At 39.5% G+C, this 24,493-nt stretch overlaps 2 protein-coding genes across 7 annotated transcripts in view; both read right to left on the reverse strand.

Moving 5' to 3' along the window:
* KCTD6 (potassium channel tetramerization domain containing 6) overlaps positions 1–24,493 on the reverse strand; it is a 117,666-nt gene that overhangs the window by 20,348 nt on the left and 72,825 nt on the right. The gene's annotated exons all lie outside the window — the stretch shown is intronic.
* The window catches only part of PXK (PX domain containing serine/threonine kinase like), a 37,248-nt gene that overhangs the window by 5,525 nt on the left and 7,230 nt on the right, over positions 1–24,493 (reverse strand). For 4 of the 6 annotated variants that reach the window (XM_075514355.1, XM_075514361.1, XM_075514357.1 and 1 more), the window contains exons 2-17: positions 20,997–21,047; positions 20,272–20,319; positions 15,403–15,589; positions 13,377–13,454; positions 13,149–13,222; positions 12,174–12,248; positions 10,812–10,916; positions 10,548–10,649; positions 9,746–9,907; positions 8,275–8,392; positions 7,764–7,842; positions 5,480–5,528; positions 4,625–4,702; positions 3,542–3,628; positions 2,853–2,922; positions 1,823–1,885 (exon numbers count right to left, since the gene is read on the reverse strand). In XM_075514355.1, the coding sequence (XP_075370470.1) occupies positions 1,823–1,885; positions 2,853–2,922; positions 3,542–3,628; positions 4,625–4,702; positions 5,480–5,528; positions 7,764–7,842; positions 8,275–8,392; positions 9,746–9,907; positions 10,548–10,649; positions 10,812–10,916; positions 12,174–12,248; positions 13,149–13,222; positions 13,377–13,454; positions 15,403–15,589; positions 20,272–20,319; positions 20,997–21,047 (1,426 nt within the window). The remainder of the gene's footprint in view (positions 1–1,822; positions 1,886–2,852; positions 2,923–3,541; positions 3,629–4,624; positions 4,703–5,479; positions 5,529–7,763; positions 7,843–8,274; positions 8,393–9,745; positions 9,908–10,547; positions 10,650–10,811; positions 10,917–12,173; positions 12,249–13,148; positions 13,223–13,376; positions 13,455–15,402; positions 15,590–20,271; positions 20,320–20,996; positions 21,048–24,493) is intronic. The other 2 variants (XM_075514356.1, XM_075514359.1) reach the window with 1 other exon arrangement.

Raw genomic sequence — 24,493 nt, forward strand, 5'->3', positions numbered from 1 at the left:
CGAAGGAAACTAGAAGAGAGAGATACAAGCTATAGACCCATCAGCTGTCACAAAGAAAGTCCCACTATGGGGCCAGTGAGTCTTTCACCGAGTCATTAACAGCATACTTGCTTAGAATAGCTAAAACTACAACATTGCTGGTGAAAAAAAAAATCAAGCATGCCAGCTTTCTCTTAGAGCTAATATCTGAAGTTTCTTCTATGAATTCTACTCACAAAAGCATTCCTGAAATGGTGACACTTGCCTTTACACCTGATCAAATGCATCGAAGCCATCAGCAGACTAAAGCACTTTCCAGTTTGAATGAGGTAGGGCAACGTGCACTGTGTTGAACGGGGCTGATCACCACGAGTCACCATGAGCACACTGGCAGCAGGATGACCGACACACACTGACAACGTGGATTGAACAACAGCCAATTTTGAGCCCAAACTCAAGCCATTTTTAGCCATTTAAGCCACGTCTACACATAAACCTGCATCACATGCTCAAAACTTGAAAAAGCTTTCAATCAAGTTCCAACATGTTAAAGTTAAAACGTAAGTAAAAGGTAGTTTTATTGCAGAAAAAAAAAGGTTTTCTAAACATCTGTCCATTTTGGAGGCATAAGGTTTTCTTTTGCATTTTCAGCTACTTCCTTTTTAAAGCATACAGAACTTGAAATAAACCCTCCAGCTAAGAGTCAGTACATCCAGAGAACAGCGCTGTTATTGTGCAACACAATAACAGTAATTATCTTGTTTAGACTAACTGGGAGAAGTTAGTTCATAAAATGTACACTTCAACATACCCTCAACTTGAAGGAGAAATGACCAATTTGAATTTCAGCATGACTGATTTCAATTACATCACACAGACTGCAGTGTCCTTTGAAAGACCATCCACAGCAAACAAATTTGATTGCATCGCTTCAGTTAACAAGTTGTGCTGTGTAGAAAGTTCCTGGGACTAGGAATCATATGGCATGAGTCATCATAACAAACAGCAATGCTATGGACTGCTTCCCTTCTAGAAATGTATTCCATTAACACCTTTTGCTGTTAATGTTTGCCAGTGCTCCTCTTCTAGCCTTGCAGACTGAAGCACACCTGCTATTGCTCAATACTCAGATTTGTAATCGAACTTTCCTGAGCATTTCTATTGCCCACGCAAGCAGATTCTGCACCACTTCCCACCACCTGTCCTAAACATTAGCAAAACTGCACAGCCATCCAGCAAATTGGAAGAGGGAACTGGTCCAAAATAATAAAGATACTATTTTTAACCCAAATCAGTTTCCGACTTGTTCCTACCAGTTCTACTGGTGTTATCAATGGGCTGCAGCAGAACAGGGGAGATTGAGCAGCCTAAGCCACTGAATTTGTCACACCCAAAATTCCTGAAACTACATCACAGCAGTACAGGCATGAAGAGACAATACACAAAAACAAGGGATCAACAAACAGTACTTCAGAGTCAACAGACCATTAACATCAGAACAACTGCATACTGTAACATGAGGGCCCGAAAATGTCTGGGAAGTAGCAATGTCGGTAGGACTGGAGTAATAGAGACTTTGAAGCAAGCAATTATACTCTATGGGTAAATCATATCATATATATCTCAAGAAAGGTTATTAAATGAAACAGAACAGTATTAAAAGGTTCTCTATGGCCCTCAGAAGAGAACAAATGCCCACACTCAGGCTGACACAAGATAAATGTCATCTCTGTGTTCCATCCTTGAAAACCACCATCCCTTAACCATCCTTGGGAATAACACCCACAGTGGGGGAATAAAAAACAAAGAAAAAGACAAACATTGTAATGACTTTTGAACTTACCTGCTGTAGAGGGCGGAGTGGGGGAAGATGGAGATGTTAATGGGGAACTCGCCCCAGAGCCTGCTAAATAAAACAACAGTCTAGTAACTAAAGCTGTGACTTTAAAATTCAACACAGTCAGACAAGACAGATTGTTGGAAACAGGCCAACTTTATTGACTGACGATCCAATCCTGCTTCCACTGAAATCTTGGGAAAGATTCCCATTCATACAAACAGCGTCACTCAGACCCGATCTGAACAGAGACACTTAACAGTACACAGTATCAGAGGAGGTCCAAACACATAAGAAGCGCACTCAACAGTATTCCTCAATGGGAAACACTTCTTTTCTGTTGCTTAGGCTGTTGGATTTCAGCGTCCAAATTCTGTTCTCCTTAAGAGTTGTGCCACTGCATGGATGGCACCCCATTTCTCCTTCTAAGAGATGATTTTCAGTCAGTTGCTGTACTCCACAAGTTACTCTGATACCTGACTATTCCACAATAGGCTGCTTTTGGACACATTTTAGCCAGGCAAGTCAACTCTGTTAAACTGTTTGGGAGTACCAACCACTCCTTTTAACTAAATGAAGACCTGTCACAGGCTCTGTTGTTTTTGAATTTGGCACTGAAGCAGCAATTATACAGGTCATTTTCTCATTCATCTTAACACCTTACTACAGAATACAGATCACCACAGAGTTTCTCCCTGAAAGCTGCGTTATTAAATGGCCCAAATAATGGATGTTATTATTATTCCACTTAAATGTCAAACAGAATGAAAAGACTGATTTTTTTTTTTTTTGGAGGAATGGGGCACAGAAGAGAGGACACATTGCTTTATATTAGGCAGCTGAAAATCTAACACTGACAATATTTTTCAGCCCTTGATTTATCTATTATTAAATACCCAAAACAGTGGTATCAGGCTCTGGTAGTCCAATATTAATGTGTAAACTGATGGTGACCCTGGATCTTTTAAACCAGAAAATGACAGCAACAAAAACATTGACATAGCTGTGTAGAAGCAAGCTCTTCTCTCGTAGTTACCTGAGTTATTTGAGTTGCTGTATTTTGCCGAGTGTTCTTCCCCACTTTCATAGGCAGAGCGTTTTGACTTCTTTAAAAAAGAGCAGAAGAAACAGAAGATGGGAATGAATAATCGCTTTCCATGATAAGGATTTAACTGACCCACAGAATTGTAACAGCCATCCACTGTATCACACAAGGTTTATCAATGCTCAACATCCCTCTCCCCACACCCAACATGTGCTGCCACGATGACAACAGCAGCAAGGCTGCTCTGCGCTCAAATATCGCCAGGCAAGCAAGCAGGGCAACTCCAGCGTCCTCTGACCACAAGGGAAAGGCAGAAAACTGACCCACGAAAAGGAAGAGAAACACAGACAGCGTGCTGCAAGGCCAGACTAAAAAAGGCTCCAGTACCCTCACCAGGCAGCAGGAAGCAGCACAGGCTGTCGTCTGTGTATGAGGTATTAACTAAGCCTGTTTTCACACAGCAACCTCAACCAGGTTAAACCAATATGCAAGTCAGCTACCATTGTAACTTAAACTTCTTAGGAAGTGTATTGCTTAGCTACAGACATGAAAACAATCAGGAAGTAGTACAGAAAAACAAAGGACAGAATAGACCAGCATACCTGTGGTTGTGCATGCTAAACATTCAAAAAAGATACACGTCTTTTTCTGTGTGAGAAACCTATTTAAAGATTGCTTACTTTTCGTGCTAAGATCTTCCTTTTCTTTTTTTCTTCTTCAGAGCCATGATGAGATTGAGCTCTTGTCAGCCTTCTGTGCTGGTGAATCTTCAAAATGAAGGGAAAAGTAGAAAAAGACCATGTTAAGATCTTTAATGTTCTCAGACAAGGCATATGTTTGGGGTGTGTGCTGGTTTTGGCTAGGGTAAAGTTAATTTTCTTCACTGTAGCTAGTATGGGACTGTGTTTTGGATTTGTGCTGGAAGCATTTCCTGTTGATAACGCAGGGATGTTTTAGTTACTGCTGAGCAGCGCTGACACAGAGTCACAGCCTTTTCTGCTCCTCACCCCACCCCACCAGCGAGGAGGCTGGGGGGGCACAAGAAGCTGGGAGGGGACACGGCTGGGACAGCTGACCCCAACTGCCCAAAGGGACATTCCAGACCATATGGCGTCATGCTCAGTGTATAAAGCTAGGGAAGAAGAAGGAAGGGGGGACGTTCAGGGTGATGGCGTTTGTCTTCCCAAGTCACCGTTACACATGATGGAGCCCTGCTTTCCTGGAGATGGCTGAACACCTGCCTGCCCATGGGAAGGAGCGAATGAATTCCTTGTTTTGCTTTGCTTGCATGCGTGGCTTTTGCTTTACCTGTTAAACTGTCTTTATCTCAGCCCGCAAGTTTTCTTACTTTTACTCCTCTGATTCTCTCCCCCATCCCACCGGGGGGGGGGGGGGAGTGAGCAAGCGGCTGTGTGGGGCTTAGCTGGGGTTAAACCATAACAAGAAAACACACTGTAGTCACTTTACATGTTTAGTTTTCTTTACTGTTGCTGGTAGAGGATGGAGCCTCATACTGCAGTTAAAATGATCCTTTAACTTAGGAGCCACTGCCTGTGAAGCTGCACCACTTAAAACAGGGAAATGCCAGTCAACAGGTGTTCTACAATTCTTCATACTGCATTTTTTGGAAAGCAAATCTGTTGATGAAAGCCTTTATTACTTAAAATCACTTTGAGTGAGTAAAAATTCACTTTCCCCATGTAAAAGTGATAAGAGGAAATGGAATGTCTGTAGGAAATACAGTAAAGAAATGCAGACGTTACCAATTTCTGTTCTTCTGTTAATCGTTTTTCTGTGCATTCCTTGGAGGTTTTCAATGCCTCTTTTAGCTTAGTAGGAATCTAATACAGAATGGGGAAAAAAAATCATAGCACAAAACGTGATAAAGGAAAGCATAACTTCACTGCTCAAAACTAACCATTCATCTGATCATGTTGGCTATCTAAAGCCCCAAGTTCTGACACTATTCCCGTAGTGAAAGAGAAAAGAAGACTCTAGATGCATGTTTTCCACTCCAAACCTAGCTACAGATCTAACAGCAGGGACAAAGAAACACCAAATAATGGAAGGGATACTCTAATGGCAGGGACAGCTAACTGTTTTGATACTCCAGTCACATCCCCAAACTGCCATGAGGCTGACAACACAAGACACACAGCACATGCCCTCCAGAAGAAGTGCTCTGGGGCAGCTCCCCCGTGGGAGCAGATGTGGATCCCCGAAAGTCCCAGCACTGCAGCGCTGGAGCTGGCAACAATGTGCTGATGGTGTCACCCACCAAAATCAGTTTCCACATGTCCTAGCAATTTGTTTCCTCTCACTGCAAGGGACCCACATTACTTAGCCGCCTCCGCTCAGATAGAGTGCCATCATCAATCACGCAGATTAGCTCCAGCACAGGAATTACACTTGAACACTCATGGGTCACACTGTGCCCTCCTTCTAAGGGGTGATATAATGTTCTTGGGTACAATTCACCAAAGGAATCCAAATACTGATGGCAATCGCCATAAAGCGCAATAAAGCCAGCTCTCCTCTACCCTATTTGTCAATTAATGCATAGCTTACCCACAGCCTGGCACTTCCACAAACATCAGCAAATCAATGTTCAACTCTACCTTAAACTGTGGTTTCTCAGAGTTTGTTAGCAGGACGTCACTGAATAATCTGTGAGTGGATGAAAAAAGGAAAAAAAAAAAAAAGGAATATTATTCCCAAGAGATAAGCAGAACCACAGCAAGAATACTACTGGTACTGTTCGCTTAACTCCCTCTTTCTCCTTTTCTTTCTCTGTTCTCATCCCTAGGCCGCTGCTTGGTTTTTTTCCCCACAGGTTTTTATGCGCTGCTTTTTATTTTCCAAGCCCTGCCGTAAAATTACCAGCATCCAACCCTCAGAATGTAGCCACTACTGATGGCAGAGTTAGCAAGACTGTGTGAAGTATTTTGAAAGCTGATAGAACAGGTACAGTTATCAAAGGCAGAGAAGGGCTTCCCCAAAACAAGAACACCTTTTTCTTAAAAGTACATGGATTCTTTAATGACAAAAGATTACCAGGGACTTTATTTTAAATTTCATCTAAACAAAATCATTGCTCTTCTTAAGAAAACTCTCTTAGCATAACTGTTGCTTTAGCATGAACAAGAACAATGTGAAAGATCAATGACTGAACTTAACATTTGAAAATATCTGCATTCTTGTCTGTACTCTGGCAAAGCCAACTAAAGCAAATATTCTAGTATTTTTGCTCTCCCCTCTATGGTATGAGCAGCATAAACGATTAATCCTTTTCCATCCAAAACAAAGACACTAGAGGGCAATGGTAGTCTGAAAATAAACTGGTTAGTCGGTTTCAAGATACTTTGTTCTGGAGAACATACTAGAAAACTGTCCCAGAAAGAGATCTCAAGCCTGGCTCTGAGATAAAGATTTCAGAGATTTTTTGTTGCTGTTCACTATGGAAAATTATCACAGGCCTATACTAGAGAAAACAAATTCAAGTCTAGAATCAAGCTTATAAGAATAGTATTCCATGAAAAATTCAGATATAAATCAGATTTTAAAAGACTTTTAAAAAATCCACAAATGTTCACCGTTGTTTACAGGGCATTTTTCTGACCTTTTCTGATTATAGGTCCTTGCAAAATTAAGCAAACTCATAGTTTATATGGTTATAATAAATAATAAAGCTTAGTAAATACTTAAATTACATTAATTGCATTGCACACCTACATAGAACAGTTGTAAAGAGTATTGGTATGAAGGGAATGTAGTATACTGTCCTACATATCAGATACAGCTGGGCATGGATTGATTGTTCAACAGCTTTTCACACCTGTATATTCCTGTATTCACAGAGTTTTCTTACAGTATTTCTCCCCTGCTTACATTCTTCTCTCTACTTCCCACCTCCTTTAAGAGCAGAAAAAGGGAGGAGTAGAAGGAATTGAAGGCTGAGACAAGCCTGCAGCGTCTCTTCCCAACCAGGAAATATGAATCTTGGAGCATGCGCCAAATGTACTGCAACCTGTATACTGTGAGATCAGACCCAGATTTAGGTATGGGCAATCTGTCATTTATAAGGTCATGATTCTGGCACCTCGTATTAAGAAAAAAATAAAAGAACACCCCACCAGGAACTGTGGTTCTATGCTCAGCATGCTGGTGACATGTCACAGCACAGTGACAGCAGACAATTTCCCTGGTAATATTGTCTCCTAATTGCAGGAAGGGCGGCACTGCAGACAGGTATGATCTCCAGCTCAGTCAGACGCTGACATTGCTCCCTTTCTGCATCCTAGTCTCACCCCATACTTGCCCTTACCACTTCACTGCATCACTGGGGAGGACAGCCCGTAAGGAAATTTATTCTGTCTACGCTTCAGAGAATCCCTAAGCCAACCCTGCAAGAAACCAGCCAGAACTTCTACACAACATTTCATACCCACACCCAGTCTAAATGTGACTGCAGAGCAAAGCAAGAGATCTATTTGGCTAGTCATAAGTAAACTGATAGCAAAATTTACTGAAGTAGGTCTGAACGGGACATGCAAAAAACCTCCTTATTCTAAATGCTTTAAAACAATCTGTACAAGATCTTAATCGTGCTTGCACTACTTTAATAGCTGGATCAATTTAAACCCTAGCACCGTGCTGAATAAAATGTATTCGTAAAAGCTCCAACACACCAAGAGACACAGAAATGTAAAATGAGCAACTATCATATTCATAAGGGATGGGTTCTATAAAGCCTATCAATTTTAAAGCTTCATTTGGGATACACTATACATCCCTCAGAATGAGGAGCAAATCTTTCTAAAAAGGAACAAGAGCAAAAGGTTCTTCCTCCTAATATAATTAAAAACATTGCTATGAGTATAAAACAAGTAAAACAAGACTTACGGCATCTGTAAGAGCCGTGAAACAGTTGGCATGCCATTCTTCATAGCTTCACAGGTCAGAATGGATTCCAACACAGACACTACCAAAGAAAGAATAAGAATGAACACATTTTTGCACGGCAGGATAGCAAATGATTTAGAATGAACGTCTGGCCCCTAAGTATTGCATCAACTAAGCAGTGGTGAAGCCTGTAGCATGTGTTTTTTATTATGATGTTGCTATTACATATACAAACTTTTCAAGAATGTTAGACATGAGGCAAGGGAATCCAAACATCTAATTACTTATTACACACTGCTTTATCACTCAGTTAAAAAAAAAAGTTTTATTTATATGCTACATATATTTCAGGAAGAACGTATTTTCTATTTTTACAAACTACTAACTAACTAATTCTTTCTGGTCACAGGCTGCAAATATCTTGGGCTGCTATTTCACAGCACTTCAGCTTAGGTAAAAGGTAAGAGTACCCAGGAAGCTGAGACTGACATTTTCTCAGTTGTATACTAACCAACAAACACTGATGGTGCAGGAGGGAAGCTGTCTACTGGAATCGTATCTGGGGGTCTTCCGTATGTCATTTCATACAGCAAGTGTCCAAAGCAATGTACATCAACACCTTCTAAAGTCTGTGGAGGAACAAAAAAATAAAAACACAACTTGCTAGAACTAATCAGTTTTTCACAACTGGTTTGAAAACATGCGATAACCCATTAAAGAAAGAGTGGTCTTGCATTTCAAGATAGAAAAGAGGAACCATTAAGACAGTTCCTAACCACAACCATTTCCCTGCATAACTTCAGCTCAGATGAAATCTTCACGCCTCAAGCTAAAGAAGCGACTGCTGTCTTTCTGTGTGTGATGATACAAATGGGATAGCAGTATAGTCATGTTCTGTAAAAACACGTAAAATAGTAAACCCTTTTCATACACAGCAGTTTAGAGAGCCATACGTTGATACGAATCACAACCAAGCACATCTTCCTAGCTAAGTCAAACAGCAAAGAATAAGATTCATAATATGACCAGCTGTCACTTTACAGGGAGGTAGATAAAAAAGACAGCAAAAATGCATACCAAACAAACCTAGGATAGTCTCTTTCACTCCTCCTTAGGTTTGTACAAGCTGTACATACATGCTAAGCTCCCAGACAGCATATTTCTGAGATTTTTGAATCATGTTTAAACAGAAATGGCTCTTCTTACTGGAAGAGGCTTAGAGCTTTGATGGCACTAACAGATTTGGACTAACCATGAACTTTTGATCGTTTCTTTGACAACACAGTAGAACTTGTTTAGCAAGGTCAGCAAGCAGCTGTCTCGTGATGCTGTACGGAATTTATTACAATGAGCACCTAAAGGCAGGGCAAGATGCTGGCTAAAAGACTGTATTGCTGCAACAGGGCAAATTTGTTTTCATAGTTTCGTAGGAAGATAGTATTTTGCTTTGCAAGCCTGCAGTTAAGAGACACCCTTCAAACAAATAAAAAACAGCTTTTAATAGCTAGACGTCTGCAAGCATCTAATCAATTTTCACAGTATCCACCAAAGACAAGGCTGATTACTACTCCCAGCTAAGACCAAGTAATAAGCTGCGCTCCTTGTACAGACATACAAGTGAAAAAGTGTGGTAGACAATATGCACATTCCTATGAAATACAAGACCAGGGTGGAAAGAGATCTTGAAACAACTGCAGTTTGCCTTTATTTGTGCCAGCACTGCTGTCACAAAAACACTCACCTGCACTCCCCTTCTACCAGCTTACCTTTGGCCTCAGCCTCACTCCAGTGTGCTGCAACAAAACTTCTGTGCAGCCAGACAGTGATTTGGAGGAAGCAGAAAAGGGATTTGATGGAGAAAAGATCAGATTAAAGAAAGGGGGTTGAGAGAGGTTTTTTTCATTCTAAGCAGTTCTCCACAAACAGAAGTTGAGGATAAAGGGATGCATAAGAGTCAGCTGAATTAATTGTCTGAATCTTACATTAATTTTTCGAAACTGTGAAAAGTATGATCGATAAAATGATGGAAGTCCCAACAAGGAATTTTCCAGATCCAGTAACTTGCAGGTATCCCCATCCAACATCACATTGGCAGAGTGAAGATGGCCGTAAGGAAATCCTTTCTCATGCAAGAATTTTAATACCTGAAAAAAAATCCAAGACAGGAGCACTGTCACAAGATGCTCTGATGATCGCAAGATCTTAAATGCTCCAATGCTAAAGCAGATACATAATAAATGAGGCCCCTATTTGGAATGCTTGCTCAACTTGATCTTCCATCTACATCATCTTTGGCTGACTATTCATTTCTATTTCACTGGTAACATTTGTCACAAAACAAACATTTGATGCTGATTCTCAAAGCAGGCTTATAGACACCTCCCAAAGAGATCTGGAAACTAAAATTCACAATTCTACTGAACGTTATAGTTTGAATAAAAATTTAAAAAACACATTCATGACAATGAATTTATGGCACATGTTCTGCAGGCTATGAATTATTCTTTCCCTTTTCCCACAAGGAAAAAAACTACATTATCACCTCTCTCCCACCTTCAGCTCCACACGTACCAACTGCCTTTTTTTTTTTTGTCAGAAATGGCCTCACACATACAACTAAATTCAACTCCCAGCAGCTAATCTCAATTTACATTTAGCTTATAAATCTGCTGCTGAAATAAAGCTTGTGTGCTCAAAAGTTCGTCTACTTTTTCTAGTTAAACCAGTTGGCCTCAAAAAAAAAAAATCATAAAGGCTGGTAGGTAAAGCAAAAAGAAAAAATACCTCTAATATTTGCCTTCCATATGTTTTTATTTGCTGAAGTTCAAGACCTTGAATTTTTTTAGGATTGCAATACTTCTTCAGGAACGGATCTTTTGGCTTTGCCTTTAAAAGAAACACACATATCAAGTATCACGCCCAGAAAAGCCAGCAATTGTCTTAGTGTGCTTAGCAATGGATGGTAAACAGTTTTATAAAAGACATACTATGGTCATACCAGCAAACATTCTACAGTTTGAGTTGGGGGTGGCAGGAGGGAGACATTACCTTATAAATAAGGTCCTTTAGTGTCCCTTTTTCACTGAATGGTCTAATAACCAGCGCTGAAGATTCATTGGCAGTGGCAAAAGTGATTTTGTAAATATAGGGATGCTACCAAAAGAAGAAACTGTAGGTAAGTTTTAGATGACAGATTCTGTAATTCATTTTTGCTCGATTCACAAGTAAGAAAAGATCTGCCTGAATTGTACGTTTAAAGTAATAAATTGGATTCTGTCAGTGACATTTGCTCAAGTTATTCAGTCTTAACCTGGAGCAAATGCAAAGAAAACTTCACAAGGACATTGTTCAATTTCCACATAAATAATTAAAAAAAAAAATCCACCATCTTTTTTTAACAAAACACACTGTCAGTTTAGACAAATGAAGAATCCAGCCCTATTAATACTTACACATGAGCAGCTTTACTGCAGGTTTAAGTCATGCTAAGCTAATAGATTCATTCATGGTTTTATACAACCATGGCGCATAAGGAAACGGCATTAATAGCTGTCATAACAGTTTTATGTCTTCAGAAATTATTGTAACTACTTCCTGCAACTTTGTGAAACCAAATGAGACAGCACAGTTGGAAATAAATTACACAGGCAACACATACTTTAATTGAAGTTGCAAGTTAGGAAAAGACCCCTTGTTCATGTCCTATTTTAACGCATCCGTTTCAGTCTGGTTTGGGGGTTGAAAAGCCTAGTTTTCAGTCTCTTCTGTTGTGTGCATCTGCTGAGTTCCAGGACTGCACAGAGGTTTACCAGTTTAAATACCATCCTTTTCAGCCAGTCTCTTGCAGGCTTAACATCTTCAAAGAGAAACTCCTTTTGGAGTCAAGTGCCAGTTTTTCAGACAGAGACGCCTATTGGATTTATAGTGTGGCATTGCACAGGAGCTTAAATTGTACAGCCTCCATTGTACCTCTACTAAGATATTCCTGTCTTAAGTTCAAAGAACTGAAAAAATAACGACACTTGTTGCACGGCCTTATCCGCTGCTGCCTGAGAATATCCCCAGCACATGGGTTAGCAATTACACCTAGGCAGCACTATCCTAGCATCCTAAAAGTGTTGAGGAGCTGAAATAAAAGCTCGTGATTTCACACTACTGCACAAGAAGAAAAAATACAATTAACCACAACTCTGAATCTCCTGTAATAATCCTGCAGGATTATTATTTGTGCTGAGAACATGTTACCTCTTATTGTGTGGGAAATGTAATTAAAAGGTTCACACATCTTTCAATGAAAGCAACTCTAAAATTACAAACTATGTCTACTGTGCTACATGTGCTTTTTCAAGATCAGTCCTCGACAAGCACTTTTGTGCTGGCACAATTTAAAAGTCTTCAAGTAATACTCACAGAACAGGAAGAAAGAAGTTTCACAGCATACTGTAAGTCTTTGTCAGACAAATATTTATCAGGGCCAAGATCAGCCTGGAAATAAATAGGAAAAGAATGGCATCATAATAGATGTTGCATTCCATAAAGAAAATGTGATCTATATTCTGCTCTCACAAATTAAGACAGCTGCTTGAAGGTATATTTTGAAGAGCAAGCAAGGAAATTACACACACAGAATGAAACTTGAAGAGGCTGAAATAAGACCATGGTTTTACAATACAAAGTGTCTGACAGTAAATAAGTATTATTGCCTCCTTCCTCCCCCTTATCTGACATGCATTACTACCACCGAATGAACTCTGCCAACCCCAAACTTGGGGACTGTGTGCATTATGAACTGATAAGGCTTAAACGCCCACCTTCTTCCTCTCCAGCAAAAAAACCTTCCCTCCTACTGCAGGCTTTAGTGATATCCGCCCTCCAGTGAAGTCTCACAAACAGCTGTGCTGATATAATTAAGAGGGCAGCACATTTCAGCACAGGAACACAACCAAGTGTTTAGTAACAACAAGCTATTCGGTGTCAATACATATCTACCTTAAAGGAGCAACTCATGCCTCTCTCACCTATTAGTTTGTCAGTAAAACTAAAGATCCAAGTAGGGAAACCCACCACTTTAAAAAGGATCACCTTGTTATTTTCAGTGAGCAAATTTATACTATGGTCAACAGCTACACCCTTACAACTGAAGAAACAGAGGTGCAGAAATGGGAACAAATGACCAGGCACAGAAACTTGCAAACTGGATTTGCCACCAGAGGAAAGAAACATAAGAAGTTCCCATACCATACATCCACCTAAGGGCTTTCAAGGCTCTTTCAAAGCCTGAGCTCTTAAGTCTATCTCTCTGTCACTCACGCATGGTAGTCAATATAAATGAAATAAGCCAGGTTCATTAAGACAGGCTTGAGTACGAGATGAAAGTATATATACCCAGCTTAACATTAGCCGTTCCTTTGGTTGATTCTTAATCTTCATTAAGAAATATTTCTTACGTATTCGCCAACCTACAAAAGAAGAGTCATCAAAGCTTTAATTAAAACACTACTAAATCACAGGCAGGACAAGGTCTGTAAGCAAAGATAGCATTGTAATCTTAGGACAACTCATATAGTTGGAAAAAAAACCAGACAAATTTGCATGCATACATGCTCTTCTTACCTATATCTTTTAATGGTTCTACCACTTCCCACTTTGGCTCTGATCGGAAGAACATTGAAACATGCTGTAAGGCAATTTCTGGAAAGAAGAAAAAAAAAAAGTTTGTAAGAGACTACTTAAGATGATTATCCACATATTAGGTAGGGTTCAATGCCAGAAGGAAGCCTGCAGGAATTCAGACTGAAAGTCAGCAAAATCACTTTAAAAGGAAATCAGATAAAAACACAGTTAAAGGGTGTTTGCGTTTTTAACCTGAGAACTCAGATCCACAGAGAAAACAGAGAAAGCACTGCCTTCAAAAAACTTAGCTTACTTAGTTTGCATTCTGTCTGTACTAGACCTACATTTCCAAGTCCAAATCCAATGCTCACAGCGAAGATTTCCCCCACTACATTAGATCACGAAATGTTTCTGCTATACCTGTAAAAGTGCTAACTTTTACATCTCTTTAATGTGTATCTACATTGCCATTACTACATGTAAACTAATCCGTTCTGTTTCACTATGTGTTATTCTGTCCTTTTCTGTGCAGGCCAAGCTATTTTGCTAGCTATCGTGATCCAACACACATTTTGGGGCAGCGGGGGGGAGGTCACCCTTCTGGATACTGCATTCTCCCACAGCTGGGAACACAACTGGTTTATTCATGAAGCAGTTTGAGGGGAAATCTCAGTGAGAAGTGGTGACAGCAGGGGGAGAAAGGGAATCATGCCAGCAAGGAGTTTTCTCTAACATGGCTTATCTTGGCATAGAAACACAGCAAAAAGGTAAGGATGCACTGATCTTTCTGCACTGGATCTTCTCTCTCCAAAAATAGGCTAGGAAAAAGAGAGAGAACAGCGCAATAAATATCAGCTCACTGCTCCAGTATTTAAGAAATCACAAACTGATGGTGTCTCCAAAGACCATAGGCAATGACTTAATTGCTACTAACTTCCCAGCAACTTGGTGAAAAAACAATCTTGATGAAAGCGCTCAAAATTAACACAGAAGTCACAGTGTCTCCTTGAGGATTTAAATTGCTTGCTCAGCATTAGCCAGACAAACTGCATCCTTAAAGAGTTACTAATAATTTACGACTCCTCCACAGCTTATCATAAACATCCGGGAAATGTTCTTTGCACTTTGAAGCTGAAAACACAAGAATGTTACATAAAGGGAGAGCAAAAAGACAACTGAAAAGGAAGCAGTAAGTTCCTGCTTCAGTAGACTCTGCTTTTATGAAAACATGCTTTGCATTTTGCAAAGCGTCAGTTTGCCCATGAGCTAAATCTGTGGAGTGGGTTTCATCGCTGACAGGACGGTTTTTTCAGTCTGCAAGACAAATATTTAACAATTTCTAATGGCTGAAGTCAAATTATTAGAAGAAACATTTAATAACGAAGAGAACTGACCACTGGGATACCATTTTAAGGGATGCAGTCATTTTCCAGTATTTGGTGGGAGAGGGTGTGTGACTTATTCAAGCCTTGAGAAAGTACTCAACCTAGCTCAAACAATTAGTCCTAGGAAGTCTCACAACCCAAAGTGACAGTGGGAGCTAGACAAGATGACCACAATTGTTCCTGTTGATTTGAAAAACCTCAGAACCATGACGAATGCAAGATTCAGTGTTCAGAAGACTGGCTGTTTTAACAGAACACAGAGCTGACAAACTTAACTCCACCTTACACTCTGACAGATGAGTAATTTCCAAACACCAACCCTCCCCATTTATCACGAACTGCGAAAAAGTAGATGTCGCTCTCACCAATCGCCCTCCCCCAAGTTCTGCTTATATAGATCTTGACCCCCATCATTCCTCTGTAAAATAATTCAAATATTTAGATTTGACAATCGCAGCATGATTCATGCACAGAGCTGGAGAAATATTATCATAAATAATCACATGCACAGTATGATAATTTTGAAGGTTGTTCTCCCCTCCACCCCCCATGCTTCAGTGTAAATCGTTGCCAGCATTAACGGAAGATACACACACATGCTAAAGCAAAACTGTAATGCAGTCTTGCAATTCCTCACTTACCAGTGTAGTTTACAGAATAGCTGTTTGGGTCCAAGAATTTTTTTACCAGTTCACAGTTAGACAGTATGTGATGGGTAGTAATTACATCGAGATAGGCCTGGAGTCCCTTCTGTCTTTCAGCTATGAATTCACGCTCCATATTTCCAATCAATTTTTTTGGAGGAAGAGGTAGACTTAGAGTTGAGATCTTAAAAAGAGAGGAAAAATTACTAACCTTGTTCTCCAAATGCCTCAAGGATATAAACTAGCAACCCAGAAAGTAAGAGACTCAGCAGCAAGGTAACTACTGGATAAGTCTTTTTGTGCTGTGTATATACAAGCTTTTATGTTTTTTCTAAGTACTGTTATCAGGGTGAGCTAGTCAGACAACAGCTCGCACCCCACTGTGAAGAGATTAGTAAGTGGAACAACACCGAAAATGCGAGGAGATAAATTTTTGCTAGCGAGTCATGCATTTAAGATCACTGCACAAAACTTTCAGATACTAAATGGCTACAATTTTCAGCCAAATCCTTTCTATGACATACCTCTGCCACAGCACAAAACCAATACACACCGTACCATTTTCTCTGGATAAGATTTATGCTTTCTTATTTCATGAAGTGCAGATGAATAACTTTCCTTTGCCTCTACTGCCTTTATAGGTAATCTAAAGCCCTTACTGTCAGTATTTTAAATCTGTGGTTCCAAATATGGTACAGCTTTTCCATTTTCTCTTCCGAATTTGTTGCTGTACAGTTTTTAAACAGCTATACATCTTTCAACCCAGAAACAGCTGCACTCTACCAGTGGATGTGCAGTAGTTGTTTTATGTTGACGTAAGTGATCCAAAACTTCACATAAAATCAGATAAATACTTCGAAATAGGACGATGAAAAAACGTACAGAAATTCAAAGCCTTATGTAAGTCAGATCAGAGAGATCATCTTTAGAAAACAAAACCAGGTTGCACACAGTGTTTACATTCAATTATATCATGTGAATTGCCAGAATAAATTTTTCATGTTGTTAACACATTGTTGTCCTGCAGATCAAAGCACCTGCCTTGGGTATGCTGAATCTCCATGGGAGTTATCTGTAAGAAATGTGTACTGCAGGAATCAATTACACCAGATGCAATAACCTCATTTCTAAAGCAAACAGTTCACCAGGGAGAAGACCGGGACTTTTGGTGTTTGAACAACTTTTATTTTAACTAGTGGAAAAAGTAAAGGATTAGTTCAACAAACTGGGGCAGAAGTAGCAATCCCTTTCCTTTTTTGCCTCCTCCTTTTGAACACAGGAGTTGTCCCCCCCCCTAACCTATGGACTTCTACTTCTCTCGTTTCTGACTGCAAATCATGGGCTGAAAAAGAGCTATAACTACGCCTGAATTACAGAATATGTTAATAAAAATTGTCGTATCCACTGAGCATTTTTAGTGTTCTTTTACACCCAAGGGGGGAGGATGGGGGGGTGGAATATATCCAGGAATAAACTCAAAAGCAACAATATACCACTTAAAACTAATTTGGTGAATTAGTGGCTGTAACACCAGAGGCATACAAAACTTTTATTTGGCAGACCACTCTTACTTCAAATCAAAAACAAGTTTCTAAACAAAACCTAAATCCATTTCTGGTATTACTCACTTGAAAAGCATGTTAAATCATAATCACCTTTACCTTCTTGACCTGACAGCTAGCTACCATCAGAGAGAAAAGGACTCTAGTTCAGATGTTTTCAAACCACTATTCTTTGTTTTAAAATTTATTTCAATAGACCACACATCTTCCATTTTTCAGCAGAAAGTAACATTCACCCCCAAGTTTTTGTAGCTATCTGCCAAAACACACAGCACAGTGAGAGCACTGTCTACCACAGAAGAACACCTCACCGAGGTCCTGACCTTGCAAAGACCTCGCATGCTTTCAAACACGAGCAGTACTTCTCAGTGGCTCAGCTCTGCACTGGAGCCAGGATGGGCTTCGTCACAGAAGAACCTGGAAATTAACATTCTTATCTTCAAACCACAGCCCGCTCAGGAATGTCTGTTCAAAAGCTGCAATAAAATGCTTCACAAAAGCCAGATATCTTGCTGCAAATACTGTACCAGTAGGTGACTTAACAGAACAGAAGAGCAGCCAATGATCTCCACACATCTCAGGCAAATAAGCAAAGAGGAAGAAATGCAGGACAGTCTGGAAGGTGCTTTTCAATCCACTACACAGCTGAGAGTTCAGGGAATCTGGCTTCAAACTTTCCGATGCAGATCAGGGTCACAGGTATACACCTCGTGTTATTTCCAAGGTGTTTGGTAGGACTGCATCCACTAGCCTAGACAGTTTGGAAGTTCTCAATCCTTATTATTATTATTGCATAGGTGGCACCAGATTAACAGCAGAAAAATTGCATTCCAACTCAACTGCAGCTGTGTGTTCAAACACAACCACCCAAACGTACAGAGAGGTCAAGTGTGCCACAAGAACTGGAAGGACTTGGGGCTTTACACCCAAAAGAAGCTCCAGCAGTTTTTCCAGCAACATTTTAGTTTTGAAGGAAGGAGATTGGGTTTTGGTATTTTCTTATTGCTCATTGCTTTATACTGGGGTTTGGTTTTTTAGGGTTTTGGGGGTTTTTTTTTGGGGGGGGGGGGAGGTTGCTTGGAGGTTGGTTTGTTTGTTTACTCTAATTTCAAGATACACAAGATAAGAGTTTAAAAACAAGTCATGGGACCTGAATATTGTGATGAAAGATTGTTGCTTAGAGTTCTGGATGGAAAGAATGAGGAGTGTTGCATGTCTCAATGGATCAGAGAACTTCAGCTGCAGCATCACAAAGAGTAATTTATAAAAAAACTCCAAAACAGTGGGAGAAAAGAGTGATTTTAACATGCTTCCCACCAGCTACTGTCTGCTGTCTCTCAACCTCTGGCATACGGAACTAGGCTGGAGGAGCAGTGCTGTTTGTCACAAGCAGAGTTGTGCGTCTTTGATAAAGGCTTAAAACTCTCTTCCTGCCCCTCTGCTGGGCACATAATGAAGAATTACACCTCTTAGGGCAGCTCTCTGTACTAGCCAGAAAAGGCTATCTCCAAGCAGAGATACATCTTTGCCTTTCCAGACTGTGGAAAGCAGAAAGAGGAGTTTGAACATCAAGGGGTGAGCAGTAGTTTTCACTGAAGGAGACCAAGTGCTAATGAATACAGCCTGTTAATTTAGCTGCCCTCTGCATACCTTTCTATCCAAGTCAGAGGTATGTCTTGATGATGATTCTGTTTAATCTTTTCTAGCCATCCAAGCAGCTGACATTTTTGTCCCAGATCTTTGTATCTTATAGCTGCAAAATTTCTTTCGTTTCAAATTCCTCCTTGTCCCACTCTGCAAGTTGCTGTCAAATAATTTCCTGAACCCTCCACTTTCATCATTCACCTCTGTCTCAGATACAAAGGCCTTTTCTTTCTGTACTACATCATATATAGCCTATTTACCTTCACTTTCTAGACCTTACACCTAGGCCTAATGTTTCAGCACCTGCCATTTCTAAATTTTAAGTCTTAAAGGTCTGTTGCCTTTTCTACTAAAGCTGCCTCATTTGAAAGTTAAATGAGAAGGCAACAGAGCTTTTTCATGCCTTAACACATTCTATTCCCCACGGTTAAGAGGAGCTTGTTATAGGTGGCTGCAGAAGTGAACTCTTTCTTCTTTTTGAAACTTTCTCAAAATTCTCTCTCTGTGATCTCTATCAAAACTTGACTATGGTTAAGACTACAACGACCACTATGTACTGTGACGGACTATTACCATCTCATTTCCTTGTGTTCCCACGGGTGCTTATCTAATCTTAAATCTTGGATGTCTTTGGAGCAGGAGACATCTTTGTATTGCATTTATTCAGCACATCACACAAGAGGTTTCTAGGTCATGATAAAAGTTCCTACGTGCTACTGCACTTTCAGTAAAATAATTCCACAATACAACCATGTTGCATCTGTTGAATTATGACTAATTTGCTCCCCCATCCACCTGCTAGCATAGGAATCAGTTATAGCAGACTATCACAGTGCACAATTCAACATCCTTACATGGTTTTGCTCACTGAGGTTCATCAAGCAGATAGCTGATTTGATGGAGGGGGGAGGGAGAGGAAGTGGAAGCAGTATTAAGCTTTTGAATTCACACAACATTTAACAGGGGAAAAAAATTTCAAAGTCACAAAAATCTATCCTCAAATCACAGAAGCGTTCACATTTTATCTTGCTTGCATAGTACTATGGAAATCTCGAGTAACAAGTTTCACTCCTGTAGATGCTAGTCACTGCTGCTTCCCCCTTTTCCCAAACACATTCATACACCCTGCTTTTTCCCACACAAACTAAAAAGAAATAATTGTCCTAAAAAGCAAAAGAAAACACACAGTAAGTCCAGTGTTTAACTAAGGAACACTTTCCAGTGATACAGAAAACCATCACATGATAAGCAGCATCTGGTAGTGCTTTTAGATGAATATAAATAATGAGACACATAGCACTTCAATGCTGAATTTATAAGGTTGGTATGTGCCTTGGCTTTCTTCAAATCAAAGGAGGAACAAATAATAACACATAAAACCGGAACAAGTCACAGTACTGAAGGGAAAGAGTCAGTATCTGCCAGTTTCCTCCATTTCTATATAAATTGGTCCTGTTGATGTTAAAATTAAAATTTTACAAGAGAAAACATAGGAGTGAAAAAAGTATACATTCAAGTTACATTTGAAGTCACAATTTCTCTTTACAGCTATGTGAATTTGTGTTTTTTCTTCACCGCAATATATAAAAATATCACAAGCTATTTTAAATATATCCTTCTGAATGACATTTTATATTTATATATCAAGGATGAAAGTTACCTGCAAGCTATTATTAAGCAAGTCAAAGTCACTGTATCGCCTCACAATCTGCAAAATATAAAGACAAAGTTCAGGAAACATATTACTTTTCCCATTAGCATTTTACTCTTCAAAATCCCACCAGAGAAAAGCAATTCCCATTTATAATCATCCTCCTCTTTTAACGATTTTTGTACAAATGCATAACTGCTGGATTTATGTCATGTTGCCAGAGAGCAAAGAAGAGTTTTTAATCACATCTCGACCAGAACGAAAATGCCTTTCTAAACATTATCTTAAAACAGCTTTAAAAAAAATATTTGTGAGCAAAGTTGTCTGCAAACATATGTCTGTTTGCCATATTAGATGCAACAACTTTTCACAGTTATCTTCATTACTATTTCTAGGTTTCATTGGTCATGTATCAGCAAGGCTGTGATTTTAGCACTAAGGAAGGCAAACTGGCACCTGAGATTTAAAAATCACGGTCGTACCAACACACAGTAGTAACGACAGGCATTTCTCCTGGAATATTCACAATAGCAGCAGACAACATGCCTTCTGTAGCTGGCAGTAATACTGTTTTTCTTTTAGGTTTTGACCAAAAGTATTCAAGCACTTCGTGTTCTCAACTCCAAACCACCATTTCCCTCCCCAGCTCAAATTTAAAAAGCTAGGAAGAGACAATTTTCAAATTCTTCCTAAAAAGGCATCCTGGTTACATGAACCACAGTTTAAGAAATTACCTGCCAACTGTTTTCTGGTGAAACTCCTCTCTGAACACGGATTATGTATTCCTAATAAAGGAAAAAGTTATTAGAAATGAGAATTAATGAGCTGAAGAAAGTTATTAGGTACTTCTCCAAATATGACCACTGACCAATTAGGAAACATTCAGAAACAGAAAATTCAGATCCAGATTTGAAGAGCCTAGGTGAAGGTCAGAGCTGGGTTTGCTCAGACCCATCACTAGCAGCTGTCTCTCTCTGCTTCACCGAGTAGAAGACAAAGAGAGGTCCAAGAGCTTGCAGACCTGTGAAGCACTTGAACAGTTTCATTTAGTTAAGGAAAAAGATAGTAAGAGCACATTCACCACACATCTCTACTGAGAACAGCTGAAGAAACCTTATAATGCATGCTTAATGTTAATTATTTCTATATTAACTATGCAGATATATCTAAATCTCAGTGAACCACTTTTAAATTTTAAGAATTAATAATTCTCCCACCACAATTACATTCATAAAGCACAATTCTTTTCAGTCTCTTCATTTCAAGCTCCACTGTACCTTTTGTAGACTAATACCTAGTCAATACAGCAATATCATTATTTGAGATTTGTCTAATTATCTCAAGAATAGATACCAAGTATTTTCTACACCTCCTCAGACATACTTCAAGGAAGCTGTGATTTTGTTTACCCCTGCTCTGTTTAAGTTTGAAAACAGCTCTACAAACACTTTTGACATTTCAAAGATCATAAACGAGGCAAGTCTTTTTCCTAGAAAGCCCATAATCTCCATTTTAGATATTGTTTAATTAGCAAGGAAATAAAATTAATCTGGGCTAAGTGTAGTAACAGATACTTCCTTTACAATTGGCATACACAAAGCTCTGTAACTGCAGCTCTTTTTAAAGTCTTATTACAGAGATAATCCCACAGCCACATAATTCACATGGAAAAACATGAAAATGGAAAGCCAAAAGGTAAGGTGCTGCCTGAGAAAATGCAACTCTCAACACTGAAGAGAGCTGGAGAGTACCCAGAGTCAGAAGAGGGGGAAGAAGCCACACAGGTACCTATGCTTTTACACTTTCCTTCCAGCTGTATCAGTCTGACATTGTAGGAGAGGCCTACGTCCCCAACGCCTTTTAAGCACATTCATCTTCTCTGCTATGCTTGGCCAGGGGTGGCAGGACCCACCACCGGTGCTCAAAGTACCGCTAAATCCCCCAGGCTTCCTCACCGAACACGCTCAGTCGCACTGCACACCTGCAGCTACAAAAGTCAAAGTGAGAACTAGAAATTCTAAAACAAATACAAATTCAAGCCATGGCTCACAGTATTTCTAAGCTGGAACACGCACAAAGCTCTTTGCATTTGTGCCAAGCGACGCGTGAGTACCCACCCAGTTATTGCCTGCAGTGCAGCAAGCATCACATGATAAATCATTTGTTATTCAGCTCAGATTACTTCATTCACCCTGGTACAAACTTTCAAATGTATTTTATGTAAAGCGCCGAATAATTTTTCGATTTCAAATGCCACCTAATTTTGCGGAACTGGGTACATTCATACGGGTCTTACACAAACAAAAAGGGCAGATCAGAGCATTAGGCACAATTTTTTCAGATATTAAAATTAATGCTGCATTCCAAATTATCACGAGTAGACAATAATGAAATAACAAGAAATAAACAAAGGCATTTCTAGCACCTTGAGTTTATATACCAAATTTTTCCATTCTGTAGCAATAACTCTAATCTGGCATGTACCTGCGTACCAACTAGATAATTCAATTAATTGAGTGTTTGATCCATGAAGTATTATAAATTGAGCTTCACAGTTAAAAATCCACTAGAGGCATTTATTAGTAACTTCTTTCAGGTACTGTGAAGCGTCTTCTGGTTTTGGAAGTTGCCTTCAAAACCCACACAGCGCTAATTCTCCTCTTTCAAATGAAATTAAATTAAAAGCTTGTACACTGAAGAACATAAATATACTATTGGATGCAAACAAACAAAGTGGAGCATATGAGAGAATCCCTCCATAGAATTAAATTCCCATTTAACATTTATCACCATGAAAAGTAAGTAGTGTAAAATCAAGAATTATGAGTATTCCGGACAAGAGGCAAAGGCAACATTTATCAGATGGCATTACCTTGTGTGTTCAACCTTAACTAATCCAGAATTTATTTACTGAAGTTTTCTTCCAAAGCACAACGCTGCTCAGGCAAAAATGCTATTCCATTTTCTAAAATTCACTTAAAATATCCTTTATCATCAACAGCTGTCAAATATCTGTAGCAATTTTGAACCATCTAGCCTTGAGAACAAATTCAAGACTAGTAAGCATGAAAACCAAAGTGATTTAAAACACTTCATGTCCTAACAGCTTAGTTGGAAATTACAGAAATCCAAGATGTCACAAACCAAAACACATAACCATTATACTGGAATTAAAGTGTATCTTTTCACAAAGTCAGCCTGACATGCTCTCTCCATATTCTCTTCTCTTACCCATTTGAAATTATAATTAAGGTATTTTCCTGCAAAACAAGAAGCCCAATTCCTCATAAATAGTAACAAAAATCCACAGAGCAGATTGCAACTCAACCAGTGTAATTATGTTTGGAAACTGTGCAACAGAAACCGAGTAAAGGGACACGTGAAAAGCCAGATTCACCACTAACGTGGCTTTTCCCGTTTTGTGATCGTTGCTGCACTTTGGGAAGTAGGAAGAGGCTACTTCACACAGAGCCAAAAAATTGCAGCAACTGCTTATTCAGCAAGTCTCAGAGGAACGTTGGCTGTTTCTCTGAAAAACCACGTCAGTTATGATTCACCACGTTCAGTCATTCATCTTTTCTAGGATTTTGAAAGAAGCAGAGTTATTGCTCAATCCCTTGTAGCACTTACTCTTTATCCAGCGATTAACCTTTCCTATTGTACCCCAAAAAAACGTTCTCAGGCAGGCAGAACACACAAAATCATTAGGCAACCATCAAAGCATCTTATTGCATACCACCACTCTGATCAATACAACAGTCGTCTCTTCTGGAGAGCCTAGTGATAAACAACTCGTGGCTCAGAGCTCATTCGCACAGTAAGATTATATTACAAAACTAGATTTGGGCCACAACGATTTTTTCCATGCAGACTCAAGCGTTTTCCCATCCGGTTCTGCTTTGGCACCTCGTTGTGTCATGGGTTCACAACCTGAAACAAGAGAGCATCGCTCTCTGGACGTGGTGGTTCCTTCTGTCTGTACGGAAAAGGTAAGTCCCCACCACGCTCTCTCCATCAGCACTGACTGTAACGAAGAATTGGCTACCTCAGCACTACCTTGTCAATACAACTAATGAAATCGCCTAAATGGTCTTCTGGGTTTTTTTTCCTAAAGTTGATAACGAGACTGAAAGACAAAGAATAGCTATAGTAGAAAAGTCATGACAAGAAATACAACACCATTCCCAATATCTGCCATGACCACACATAATCAGCGGACCACAGGATGCTG

Source organism: Mycteria americana, chromosome 11 (assembly GCF_035582795.1).
Source record: "Mycteria americana isolate JAX WOST 10 ecotype Jacksonville Zoo and Gardens chromosome 11, USCA_MyAme_1.0, whole genome shotgun sequence".
Classification (NCBI taxonomy): Eukaryota; Metazoa; Chordata; class Aves; order Ciconiiformes; family Ciconiidae; genus Mycteria; species Mycteria americana.